This window comes from Macrobrachium nipponense, chromosome 18, assembly GCF_015104395.2.
Source record: "Macrobrachium nipponense isolate FS-2020 chromosome 18, ASM1510439v2, whole genome shotgun sequence".
Lineage (NCBI taxonomy): Eukaryota > Metazoa > Arthropoda > Malacostraca > Decapoda > Palaemonidae > Macrobrachium > Macrobrachium nipponense.
The window spans coordinates 82,538,014-82,551,175 of record NC_087211.1 but is presented as its reverse complement, the minus strand read 5'-3'; the positions used below and the strand labels follow the sequence as shown (position 1 = coordinate 82,551,175).

General features: G+C 37.7%; 1 protein-coding gene across 7 annotated transcripts in view; it reads right to left on the bottom strand.

Moving 5' to 3' along the window:
• Positions 1-13,162, bottom strand: part of LOC135197277 (uncharacterized) — a 98,298-nt gene that overhangs the window by 35,585 nt on the left and 49,551 nt on the right. For 5 of the 7 annotated variants that reach the window (XM_064224398.1, XM_064224400.1, XM_064224399.1 and 2 more), the window contains one exon: positions 1,607-1,641. The exons of the other annotated variants lie outside the window; for them this stretch is intronic. In XM_064224398.1, coding sequence (XP_064080468.1) covers positions 1,607-1,641 — 35 coding nt within the window. The remainder of the gene's footprint in view (positions 1-1,606; positions 1,642-13,162) is intronic. 7 annotated transcript variants of the gene reach the window in all.

The window sequence follows — 13,162 nt, the reverse complement described above, 5'->3', positions numbered from 1 at the left end:
GAGAGAGAGAGGAACACAGATATCCATACGCTACCTTCTTTCCTTAGAGAGAACCAGCTTCTGAGTCAGCACAAAAAAAAAAACAAGGATAATACTATGGAACTCGAGGAATACAATAAAAGATAATAAAATAAAAAGGAGAAGAAGAAGAAGAAGCGATGACGCAGCGAAAATGACAAACAAATACAATGAAACTCAAGCAGCGATGATACGGGGAAAATGAGTTTGCAATATTGCGTGTTTGTGTGTGCGTGCGTGTGTGTGAGTATGTGTTTATCACCTTTCCGGAACAAGTCTGCCACTGTGTGGGTTTTTCGAGAGAGAGAGAGAGAGAGAGAGAACAATAGTTCTCATGGGCATGCATATATATAATATATATATTATATATATATATTAAATATATATAAATATAATATATGTATATATATATAAATATATATATATATAGATATATATATATATATATACTCAACACACAATCACGAGCGGAGACAAAAATAAATAATTTCTGACACACATTGGGATCGATCCCAGGATTTCTCAATTAAAAGGCAGAGGGTACTATACCAACCGATAGATAGCAGCCCTTTGTCTAGCCTTTCAATAAAAAAAAACTGGGTTTGATCCCATGGGAGTCAGAAATTAATATATATATATATATATATATATATATATATATATATATATATATATATATATATATATCTGTCATCCTTTCTTATACATCTGTCTCTGTGTCCATTTTTTTTTCTCATCAATTCTCTCTCTCTTATTTCCCCCTCCCACTTTTCTTCCTCCTAGATTATCCTTCCCCTCCATCTATCTCTGCCATCCCATCCTAGATCGCAACACTAAGTCTTATTCATCCCCCCACCCCCCACCCACAGGAGCACGCCCGAAAAAGCCCGCGCTAATCCAAAGACTGGGTGACAATAGATTTACCCTGGGGAACTCCGCTACCTTCTCCCTTGTAGGCCAAGGGGGGGACCCACCCCCAACCCGGTGGACCGCTCCTTCGTCCCAGGACCCAGGGGGACTAATCACCCACCCCTTCTCTCTCCCTCCACGAGGGATCTCATAGATTGCAAAGTCATCTCCCTGCACTGTGGCACACATATATTGCAAAGCAAGGTGAGATTCTTTGAGATGTTGACGAATTGCGTTGGTTTACCTGCCGTTTCATACATACATACATGCATACATACATCCACATCCACTTGACCGCTTGTATACGCGATCACACGCACTCAGGTTCCGCAGACCTGCGGTTTGCATTTGCATGCAAGCACCAAGGTATCTGGTTTCAATGAGCGCTCTCAAGTCAGGGAGATATCATACCGAGGGTTGATCGATCGATAGCCGGGCGAATTGCACGGTATTTTGAAGCGAGTCGGTGAAATAGGGCAATCTCTCTCTCTCTCTCACTCTCTCTCGTTTTTAGACTAGCGATGAACTTATCTGCCTAGTCTCAACGACGAGTTTCAAAATCTTCAGTAACTCTCGAACTGAACTGGATGTGTTCGTCTAAACTGAGAGAGAGAGAGAGAGAGAGAGAGAGAGAGAGAGAGAGAGAGAGAGAGAGAGAAATAGGATTCATTTCACATACCTTTGGGTACTATGGCGACACCTCCAACGGTTAACCTGTAGAAGAGAAAACACATTATCAGCTTATTGTAAATAAAAAGCATCTATGCTAATTTACATGCAATTAAAGATGGTGGTTTGACAGATAATTAGCCTAATACCTTAAACAGAGAGAGCGAGAGAGAGAGAGAGAGAGAGAGAGAAGACACTGCCATGCATAATTACTGTCTTATAATTCGTCCAGCAATGATTGTGAAAAATAAATTGACAATCGACCCGAGTACTACAGAAATGCAGTGAAATGTAAAATGCAAAAAAACAGAAGTAAAGAACACTCATAATTAAAAAAAAAAAGAAAAAAAAAAGAAACACGAGATACAGAGGAAATGTCCACAGCATTTCCCGCCAACATCGAGGCCACGAATAACATTTCCCGCCAAATTTCATGCTTTTTTTTTTCCCCCATTGATTCAGACATAAACATCGGCTTAGAGCCATCAAGGTGTCAGCTGCACTAAAGCTTTTAACTACCACCACCTGAGTGAGTGAGCCCTCTTCGGTAACCGCATAAAGGGATTAAAAAAAAAGGAGTAAATAAAAAAATGGGGTTTAAAAATGGGTGAGAAAAGTAGAGCCACACAGGTAGTTTGAGGAGAACCGCGCGCGAAATGAACATGCTTGAGATGATATCGCTAGGTCCATAAACGCCGCTCGACAACTTCGTTTGGTAAGTTGTTAAGTGACAGTTTTAGAACTCTCGCCGGGTCAGAATGGTTTCTCCTCACTGCGTGATAATGATGATGATGATGGGGCCAAGGTCTTAGTACAGATGGGAGCACGTATCAACGAAGGTGTTTACTACAGCAAGCGAATTCAAACGAGAAAATGATAATAAACGCAAAACAGAAAAAAAGAGTAAGTCTAGGATCTTTGTATTACGCAAAGATGCATTCACAGCGGGATAATGCTGATGATGGTACTACAACGTATCAACGAAGGCATTTACTGAAAGACAGAACGCATAGCCTAACGAAAAAATATATATGTAAGAAACCTAAAAAACACAAACAGTGAGTCTAGGATCACCTTCGTACTACGCGAAGATGCATTGACCAGAGAGTGAACCCTTTGGCTTCTATCAAGTCTTTGGGATCCAACTGCTCGCCCACAACTTCAAACAGGACGATAGCCACCGCTATTTTACATCATAACACCGGTAAGTGAAAAAAAAAATTACATTCCTCCTTAGTAGGATCGAACTCTGATCTCTCCTTGATGAGGTAAGGGCGTAGGCCCTCTGATTCTCAGCAAGTTAGGTGGTCCTATGCCTAGGCCGACTCTTGGGACAGGAAACAGACCTTGCAAACGTGAGCCAGTATTAAAACAGTAATCAGAATGGAAAGTCGTCTATTAGATTTCATCACAAAAAAGATTTATAATGATATATAGGTGCTCTCACTTTGAAACTATTTACAAATTCACAACATATACACAAACCCCAAACAATTTCCTTTGCAAACAATTAAGCCAAACCCTTGTTTTGAAATTTCGAAATTCCCTCGTATGTGTGTTAGTCCCATGTAACTCCAGTTATTTCTTCCTTTATATATCTCTCCCATTACAAAAGGTACAGTTGCCATCAATATCTTTTAGAAAGTACCTCCTGTAAATATTTAAACTTTAATTCCCTAGCCCAAATGCAAATGAATCATTAATAGGCCTATAGGCCTACGTATTCCAGGCAGACTTGGTTCTTTGATCCCTAACGGTCTGCCATAACTGTCATGGCCGAAATAATAACAGCAAAGAAGTACAAGTCTAAAAACCTCATTCACAGAACCTCCCTTTCTCCCCCAAAACGAGAAATTCAGCCGTGGGTCCGTCCTAAAAGTCGAAAATCCCTTTTACGAAACGCAGCTTCGCCAGCAAGAAGAAATCCCGCGGCCATCGTTCGCGCCAAAATAGACGAGGAAAAGTCCCCGTTAGTGAGATTACGGAATCAGCGCGCGCCCTCCTCTTAAGACCCAGGTCGTACCACATTTGGATGGGGACCGGGTATTTATTGTCTCGTTACAAGTGTATTTGGAGTCGTTCCAAGTGGTCAAGTAATGTAAATATGAGACTCCCTTATCTACGGCATTGTGGTGTGTGTCCGTAAGCTCGTGTGTGTGTGAGACAGCAGAGACAGAGAGAGAGAGAGAGAGAGAGAGAGAGAGAGAGAGAGAGAGAGAGAGAGGGAAGTCTTAATTTCAATTTTGAGAATGCTTGCGTATTTATATATATTGATATATTATTTAACTTCCCTAATTCAAGGAAAACTGGTATATTCATAATACTTTGGTTCTTAGGCTAGATTCATTTTTTCACGCATTTAGCAGCGAGTCTGGTTATAATAATAACTCGCGTGCGCGCGCGCACAAGCACTCACTCAAGCAAACGCTGTCACGAATGCAAATTATTTATTGGCACATTTTGCACTCACAAAATATTAGCGTATTTTCATATGAATAAAGCACAGATGACAACAGCTTATACGCTTTTACAGTAACAACTTCACCATTAAACCACCAACCTTCGTGTATCAAATGTAGCTCTATAGTATTCGCTCAATGTATATATGACAACAAAACGGCAGAATTCAAGCTTGATAGTCTTTCATATTCAAACGTATTTTTCGTCGCAAATATACACGTTTGTAGAGCGAAATGACTCTTAGTACGAATTTAATAGTATCGTTATTAACTCATTTGACCCTAAGAGTACTTACTGCTGCCTCATTAAAAAGTAGACTAGAGATCAAGACTTCAATCCAGTGTTGCCAAAGCACGGAGAAACGACCAAAAGTGCGGAGAAGATTCGAGGGGGAGTCATTGAATGCAGAGCTGAGGTCTGCACTCCTCACGTATGCGGCGCTGTAGGTCCGCATATATATATCTATGCTTTTAAAACTTTTTTTCCATTAATAAAAAATGATTTAAATTATATAATATTTTTGAAAATACTAATATTTTTGAAAAATGAACCATTCTCACTAGTCTCGAGTGTTCACGCGCCAATATCAGTTAAGAACCGATTTTGACAACAGCAGATGACGTAACCCAAACGTGATGTCTTGCAATGGATTCATTCTTTAGGTCCAGCAATCTTCAATCTGCCTTTGTAATTATATATATATACATATATATATACTGGGTGCGCTCACTGCTTCTAAGCTGACTCCCTGGGAAAAATGCTGAGTCCAAAAATCCTTCCCTCCCTTTAACACAGTTAACAGACAGATATTTTCTCATTTTTTATTCTCACTAGTAACTGAAAACTAACGTTTAAAACGATTTTTTCCACAATCCCACCAAGGCTTTGTCGTTCGAAAACTATCGCTAAGCCACAACCCCTTTTATTTTCTAACTGGCCACCCATCTCTACATTGGCGTTCCTAGGCATAAAAAAGAAAGAAGACTTTTATATCCCCTCTTAACCGTCTGCCACCACTGTAACATGGGGGGATTCTCTCCCCCAGTATTCATAAGGTAAGCGTGACACGAAACGGAAGGCAGACCCCATTACTCATAACCTCTCTCTCTCTCTCTCTCGGCAATCTCTCTCTCTCTCTCTCTCTCCACCTCTTTCTCTCCATTCTAACAGGTAATGAAAATGAGAGAGTTGCATCATAACATTAACGTTTATTAACAAGAATAAATAAATCAAGCAATCCAGTCTTACAGACTAACCCAAAAAAACGGTACAATGTCTAGTCACCAAAAAGTCCACACCCCTCTGGGAATTCTTTATCCCTATGCATTCCACAAGTACCAGAATCGTCTGTTTCAAAGATACAGAACACATCCCGGTAAGTACACACAAGTTTAAAGACAAAGTCAATAAAATGGAACATCTTACAAGATATCAAACAAGCCATCCCTTTGGCTAAAGCACTTGAACACTTACCCAGACAACCGGACACTTAAACACTTAATAAAAAACTCCCCCGGCGAATGCCACGGCATCTTGCCTGTGACTTGAAGCCATCTATCAAAATCCCTCCCATAGGCTTGGGTATGAACCTATTAAAGGGAAGAGGCACACACGCACATACGAACACACAGTTCGCTAGCACCTCACGGTTCTAGCTGCATCCAGTTTCGCAAAGGCACTTTGAGAAGAGTTCATAAACTGTCGTGCATTGACTTCTTGAACTAAGCACTTTTATCTCACGCCACCCCCAGAAACTCATTGATCAGCTACTCTCAGGTCGTCACCTCTGCACTGTTCTCCACATTCCATAGGTCACAGAGAACGCATGGGTAATATATTATTAATCAAAAACCCTAGGCCTTACATATATATTATATATATATATATATATATATATATATATATATATATTTATATATATATATTATATATATATATAGGCTAGTAAAATTTGGTTAATTTGTAAATTAATCTTAGGGTGAAGGCTGACTTACATTATTGTAAACTTAGTCATGTTTAATGAGTTTTTTTTAAACAAATGCAAATATGTATTAGGCAATAGCATTAGTTGAAGTGATTCAACTGATTATAACCGAATAATCTTCGATTCAGTATGCTAGGAAGTGGTGTATTATAATCGTGGATTTTCTTTATAATGTAGCTTATTGATAAAAAAGGACCAATTATAATGTGCTCTTTTTCCAATTTTTTGAAACAGCCTTGAATAGGGCATTCGTTTGGCTTAGGATTGCCACATGTATACCATAAATCATGCTTAATATGCTGTCCATTCTCTTGGGGAAATATCTCATTTCAAACTATCCGTATCATAAAAGGTGGCATATAGACCTACATGTTTTATATCGTTTTTGTCAGTTTACAATGCTTATGACATTGATTTTAAGCCTAGACCTATACATATTAGATTGTTTATTATCATTATTACTTCACCAAACGTTTGATTTAACATACAGAACTTATGAATATCGAAGGATTTACGGAGCTTGTCATTTTTACTTTTGTGGGGAACGCAAAGGACTGAGTGAAAAACAACGGTTTTTAGTAAAGAAATACATTTCAGTGCAGTTTTTTTGTAACTTCCCACTTTTTGCTGAAAACTTTATGAATAAATTTACTTGCCCGTGTTCACTTTGTAGCCTAATTTACGCATCAAATCATATATAACAATCATAACTATAAAATAGTAATTATATATATAGAATGTAATAAATCAGCTTCAAGACTGAACACTGTCCGCGTATCTCGTTCGATTCTAAATTTGACTTTTATTAAAGTTACGTAATGTTTCAAAAGTTATGAAGCAACTGAATTTCGGAAAGGGGAAAATCTAACTATAAAAAGGTTTAATTAGTAAACCCAACTCATATACTGGTAAAGATACAGTTAATATAATATAACCAGGGTACGTGACTATTTCATCTAGTTAGTGTAGCAAAATATCATTGCTTGGCAATTAATACTACACCTCCCGCGGTGCGGAGCTAGTTTTTCGGTGACGTGCGGACTTCGCGGCAACCCTGCAAGTTCAATCAGTGTTCAAGAGAACGTTGTGGAGATTATAAGTGATCCTATAACGTGTGCACGGGGTGGGGGTGGGAAGACGTCAAAACGTGGTCGGGGCGAGAAACATGAATCGATTTAAGTGAAAAAATACCCGAATTTTTATAATTGAATTAAAATTTAATCGTCCATACAGTACGAAGACAGGATTATGACGAGCTGCAAAACCTTAGGCCAAGATCTTACCAGTTGGTGAGTAGTACTATTACAACTCCTTTGTATAGCGTTGTTTTAATATTAATATTCTCCAGTTGTTATAAGTTATCGTTTTGGTTATAACCGCGGATTGATTTTTACTATAACCGTGGGTTGTAAGTTTATGGCTGAAATACCGACGACTCCGTCTGATTTTTTAAAACTTTAGCTGTTGCAATGGAGGTCGGTCTAGTAGACTTCGAGTAGGCATTGTTTGAAATTTTAAGTTTTTATCGTAAAATAAAATTTAACTAACCATTATTTACGTAATTTCATGAAACTGATGTTGAAACGGTAGTTTTTTATATATTTTTTTTTATATATATACTATTTATATATTGCACTAACCGCTCTGTAGCTCTCAAATGAAGTTCGGTCTAGTTACCTAGTTGGAGTAGGAATAATGTAAAACTGCAAAACGCTAATTTTTGTTATTTTTTTTTAAAGTTTCATTAATTATTTACGTGATTCCAAGAAAATGATGCTAAACCTGTAACTTTTTAAATTTTTATCTTTATTTTACACATCAACAATTTAAGAAAATTAGCTATCAAATGTTGTTCTGTCTAAGGCTTCGAGAAAGCCTGGTTTAAACCCAGCCCTTTAAACTCTATTTTATTTTATTTTATTTTTGTTTCATTAACCGTTATTTACTTGATGTATGAAACTGAAACTAAAGCTCATTTATTTTTTTAATTAAACGGTAATTGACGTAATTCCACGTGTTTTTTAGCTGTCAGATGGAGTTCGTACTATAGGTTTCCAGCAGGCGTAACCTTAAACCTCGAAGTTCTGTCTATATAGGCTTGGCGTAGGCATAGTTTAAACCTATCCTTAAGACGCTAACTACTATCATTTTTTCAAGTTTCACTAATTATCATTTACGTAATTCCACGAAACTGATGCTGAAACGGTAGGATTTTTTATATATATATTTCACTAACCTCAATTTACGCTAATTAGCTATCAAATGAGGTTGGGTCTAGGCTTAGTGTAAGCGTAGGATATAGTTTAAATTTAAACCTAGCGTGTAAAATGCTAATTATTATTATTTTAAGTTGCACTAATCCGTATTTACTTAAAACCGTGAAATTGAAAATAAAATGCTATTTAGTTTGTTTAAATTTTACTAAACACAGTTCACGTGATTTCAAAGTAAACTGAAACGCTATTTATTTATTTATTTATTTTTTGTTTCACTAATCGTAATTATTTACATAATTCCATAAAACTGGAAACGCCAGTTTTTATTTCAAAATTTGTAAACCACGAATTACGGCGTTCCACGAAATTAACGAATGTAACGGTTGATTTTACGCTAATCGCGAAGAAGTTATGCTAATAACTACATTTATTTTTTTTTAACTTACGTAATTCGTAACAATTACGAGGAAGGCCAGGTTGTTAGGTTACGGTTTTTTTTTTTTTCATATTGTGACCCATAAAGAATGGCCCCTTTTATTTACTGATTATATTAAAAATGTTTAGCTTTATACCTTGATCTTTGAATACGGGGTTTTGCTAATTTGTTTGTAATGGTGGATATGTTGGGATATATTATATATATATATACTATATATATATATATATATATATATATATATATATAACAGCCTGTTAAATATAAAGAATTGCGATCTATAACGAATTTTATTTTATTTGTTTCGTTTTTTTAAAATTAAATTTATTCACTTAGCCTTATGCTAATTATGGTCATTAATATTATATATATATATATATATATATATATTATATATATATATATATATATATATATATATATATATATATATCTGTGTGTGTGTGTGTGTGTGTGTGTGTGTCTGTGTATAAACTTCCAGATGAAACAGAAGGGCTATAGAAACGCCAACACCAAACCATTTGATTTGATAATATGAAATTCGGGCAGCCAAGCCAATATGGAGCAACGATGTTGAATGATTATATTGTATAGGCTAACATGAAATTCAATTTCAAGAGCGTATAGGCCTGTATGCAATACTTTTTTTAAGAGTTAGCAGGCTTACGTAAAAAGCTGATGAAAAATGTAAGCCTAATGAAACGGTTGGTATGAGAGTAAGACTAGGTGGAGTGCTGTTAAAGGATAGAGCCGGTAATAGTTCATTAGATTTGCACAGGCTTTTTCTGCTAGATAGCAATATTGATGACGTTTCAGACAGTAGTACTATATCCTAACCTAACTTTAGCATAAGCGCTTTGTATAAAGAGCGGTACGTAGCCTTCCGAAAAGGTTATGTAACAGAATGGAATGCCATGGGACTGTATGAAATGCCTTTATTCCGTGCAAGTGATAGATTGTTATAGGCTTTATTCAAAAGGTTTACGGAAGGCTCACAGTCTAATGCCAAGATGTTCCTCGTTATAGGTCTACAGCAATGGTAGCAGCGCTGGGTAAGGAGCGGGGGTGGGGGGGGAGGGGTCACAGTTACCAGCAAATAACGAGATAACAGACAGGTGCCGCTGTGGAATGAATGCCCGGGGACAGGGCCATAACCTCTATCCTTTTTCAAGCCCTTTGGCCTTCTTTCTATCCAGACTTCCACACCACCTCTCTAACCATCCTACTGCCCCCTTCTCCTCCTCCTCTCGTCCCCACCCCTCTATCACACACAGGCTCTCTCTCTCTCTCTCTCCCTGTCTGTCATGACCTGCTACTGTTGTTGCTTACAGGACCCTTAATAACGTCACAGCTTCAGGAGAAGCAACAGCAACAGCAGCCTACAACATACTAAGACGACCTGCTCTGGGCAATGTGCCCCACCCTCTCTCTCTTCCTATCACTCCCTTGTTGCCCTCCTCTCCCTCTCCCTCCCTTCCGCTTACGTCTTCTATCAAGAAATGTGCTGCTAAGAAACTAGGTGGTGTTCCTTCCTCCTCCATGCGGGCTCGGGAGGAGGAGGAGCAGGAGCAGGAGGAGGAGGACCCAGCTGCGATAATTTGCTGTAAAGATGTCGAGAGGCCGTTGTTGGTTCGACAACTCGATCTATTTCGCTCCGTGTCTCGTCTCTCGCATCGGTGTTATGCTGAAAACGATAGGTACCACCAGGGGCCCTGGGACCATTCTCTCTCTCTGTCTCAAAAGCTGCACAAAAAGTGACTTTAGCAGCCAATCTCTCCCCTCCCCCCACCTCCCCTTCCCCCTACCTCCAACCAACCATCTTTTAAGGCAGCACAACCGCGGTAACTTCAGCGAAGTTGTCCCACTTTTAGTCATATTTCAGGAAAAAAAAAGTGTAAAGGAAATATACTAATATATTAACTTTGAGATTTTCCGTCACGGCGTGCCCTACGTCGAGAAGCTGGCTCTCACGCCGTTTAAAAATCCTTCGATTTAGAGAGAAACACGAAGAAAATTCCACTGTGGGGACAGATATTTAAGATGATTATGGTACTACTATAAAAATACAGTTCCCAACGGCGGATACCGGAGACGAGATGGAGGAGGAAGGCTGATGAGACGTCCCACCACCACCACCAGATAGATAGATAGATAGATAGATACGTAGATGCGACATACTAGATGTGACAGCACGTGGGAACCTGTCAGTCAAAAGGTGGAGAGGTTTTTAGAAATGGCCCGCGGGCGAAGTGCGGGAGGGACGAGTTGCCACACGCCGCCAACGCTTCCCCCTTTTTTTTATAAAACCTTGGAAAAAATCGTCCTTCTGGCTTATTTCGGCTTGAAATTCTTTTAACATCCGACTGAAACGAGGTTGAGGGAGCTCTGTCGCGCGTTAATTGGTAGGATTGGGCTTCGATCGATCGCATTTTCGCTCCAAAAGACGAGAGAGAATAGCACTCGGAGAGGAATCGTAATGTATCTATTTTGTAGCCACGTCTATTTTTATTGTAGTTGGTCACGCACGGGAACCAGCAGGAGCAGAGGCAGCAGCAGCAGCAGCAGCAGGTAGTGGGTATAATGTTTCACAGATTCGGGAGCGACTCGAGATCATAATATTATATACGTCCGGACACATCAAAGTCGGCCTTCGATGGATGTGAAGCGCGACCATCGGCCTTACTGCGCATTCAGGAATACCATTGTCTGGGCCGCCATGCTACCAGCTGCCTGCTGGTGCTGGGGTACACTACCATCTCTCTCTCTCTCTCTCTCTCTCTCTCTCTCTCTCTCTCTCTCTCTCTCTCTCTCTCTCTCTCTCTCCAAGGCGCAACTGACAACTCTTTGGAGTTTGGACAACGTTCAGGCTTGACCGTTGACAATGATGCTCTCTCTCTCTCTCTCTCATTGTATTTTAACGATTCATTTATTATTTCCTCTCAAAAAAGAAGTAGCAGTAGATAAATAACAAAGAGGTCGGAGTTGCGTATCAAGTAGGCGGTGTTTGTTTTTAGCTGTTGAGTATGCACGCATAATTGACGCGCAAAAGCTTTCAGAGTAGGAGCTATTTTGCATAGTTTTTTTATTTTTTTTATTTTTTTACTTTTTTTAGCAATGTGGAACGGCACGAGAAGAAAGGGAGCTTTTGTATGTATCTTCTTTTGATTTTTGACGGGAGATATTTATGGTGGTACTACTACTGGTTTTGTTTCATTAACTAGTCTTCATTTAGGCCGATTCTCTATAAGAAAATGAATTAGGGAGCTATATATATTATATATATATATATATATATATATATATATATATATATCGGAACAGAATGAAATCAGATACCTGTATATATTGATAGGAATTGACTGTGATTGCTTCTTTTTTTATGATACATTCTGGTGAATGTTAGATTGGTCGATTTTCTCCACACTTTTTTGTAAGATAAATACCAAAACCAGTATTAAATCTTTTATTACCTCTATCTCTAAATGGGGTGCTATTTTGAATATCGACTTGTGTGGTTAACGAGCCGATTTATTATCTTTTAAATTCGAGTTTAATTATCTTCCTGACAGAGTTATGAACTTCATAAACTCCTGTGGCCATGAAAGGCTGCAATGTTTGACCAAAGTACCGCGCGTAGGCCTAATTTTTTTTTTTATTATTTTTTTTTTTTTACAGCTTTTGTACTCCTCTCACGAAATGTATGTTTGCATAACATTTTCTTGAACTGTTCATTACTACTACTTATTATTATTATTATTATTATTATTATTATTATTATTATTATTATTATTATTATTATTATTATTATTTAGAAGATAAGTCCTATTCATATGGAACAAGCTTCTGGCGTCCATTGACTTGAATTATTATTATTTATTATTATTATTATTATTATTATTATTATTATTATTATTATTGTTTAGGAAATGAACGCTATTCATATAGAACGAGTCCACATGGGCTATAATGATTCGAAATTCAAGCTTCCAAAGAATTATGGTCTTCGTTTGAAAGAAATTACGGAAGATAATTGAAGAAGTGAAATATTAAAGTATACAAGTATTCATAGTTACTTATTTGATATTGATGTTAACCATACGACCTCTGTTAGTATATTCTTATTTTTTCATAGATGAGTATTCTATTCTTTATAGAGGCCTCTGGAGCAAAACGGGTGGCCCTCTTAAATTTATTTATTTATGAATTTTGACGTAAGCTGAGCAATAATGATAATGATAATAATGATAAGTTAATATTCTTACTTTTTGTGGTTTTTCCTAGGTTCAGGTATTTCTAATTATTTTAGGCATGGCCCGTTAAGCAAGTGGGTGGCTACCTGACACAATGTATTTATGAACGTTTAATCATGCTCAATAATAATAATAATAATAATAATAATAATAATAATAATAATAATAATAATAATATAATGATAGATTATGTTCTACTGTTTCCCCTTACGCTAGTGTA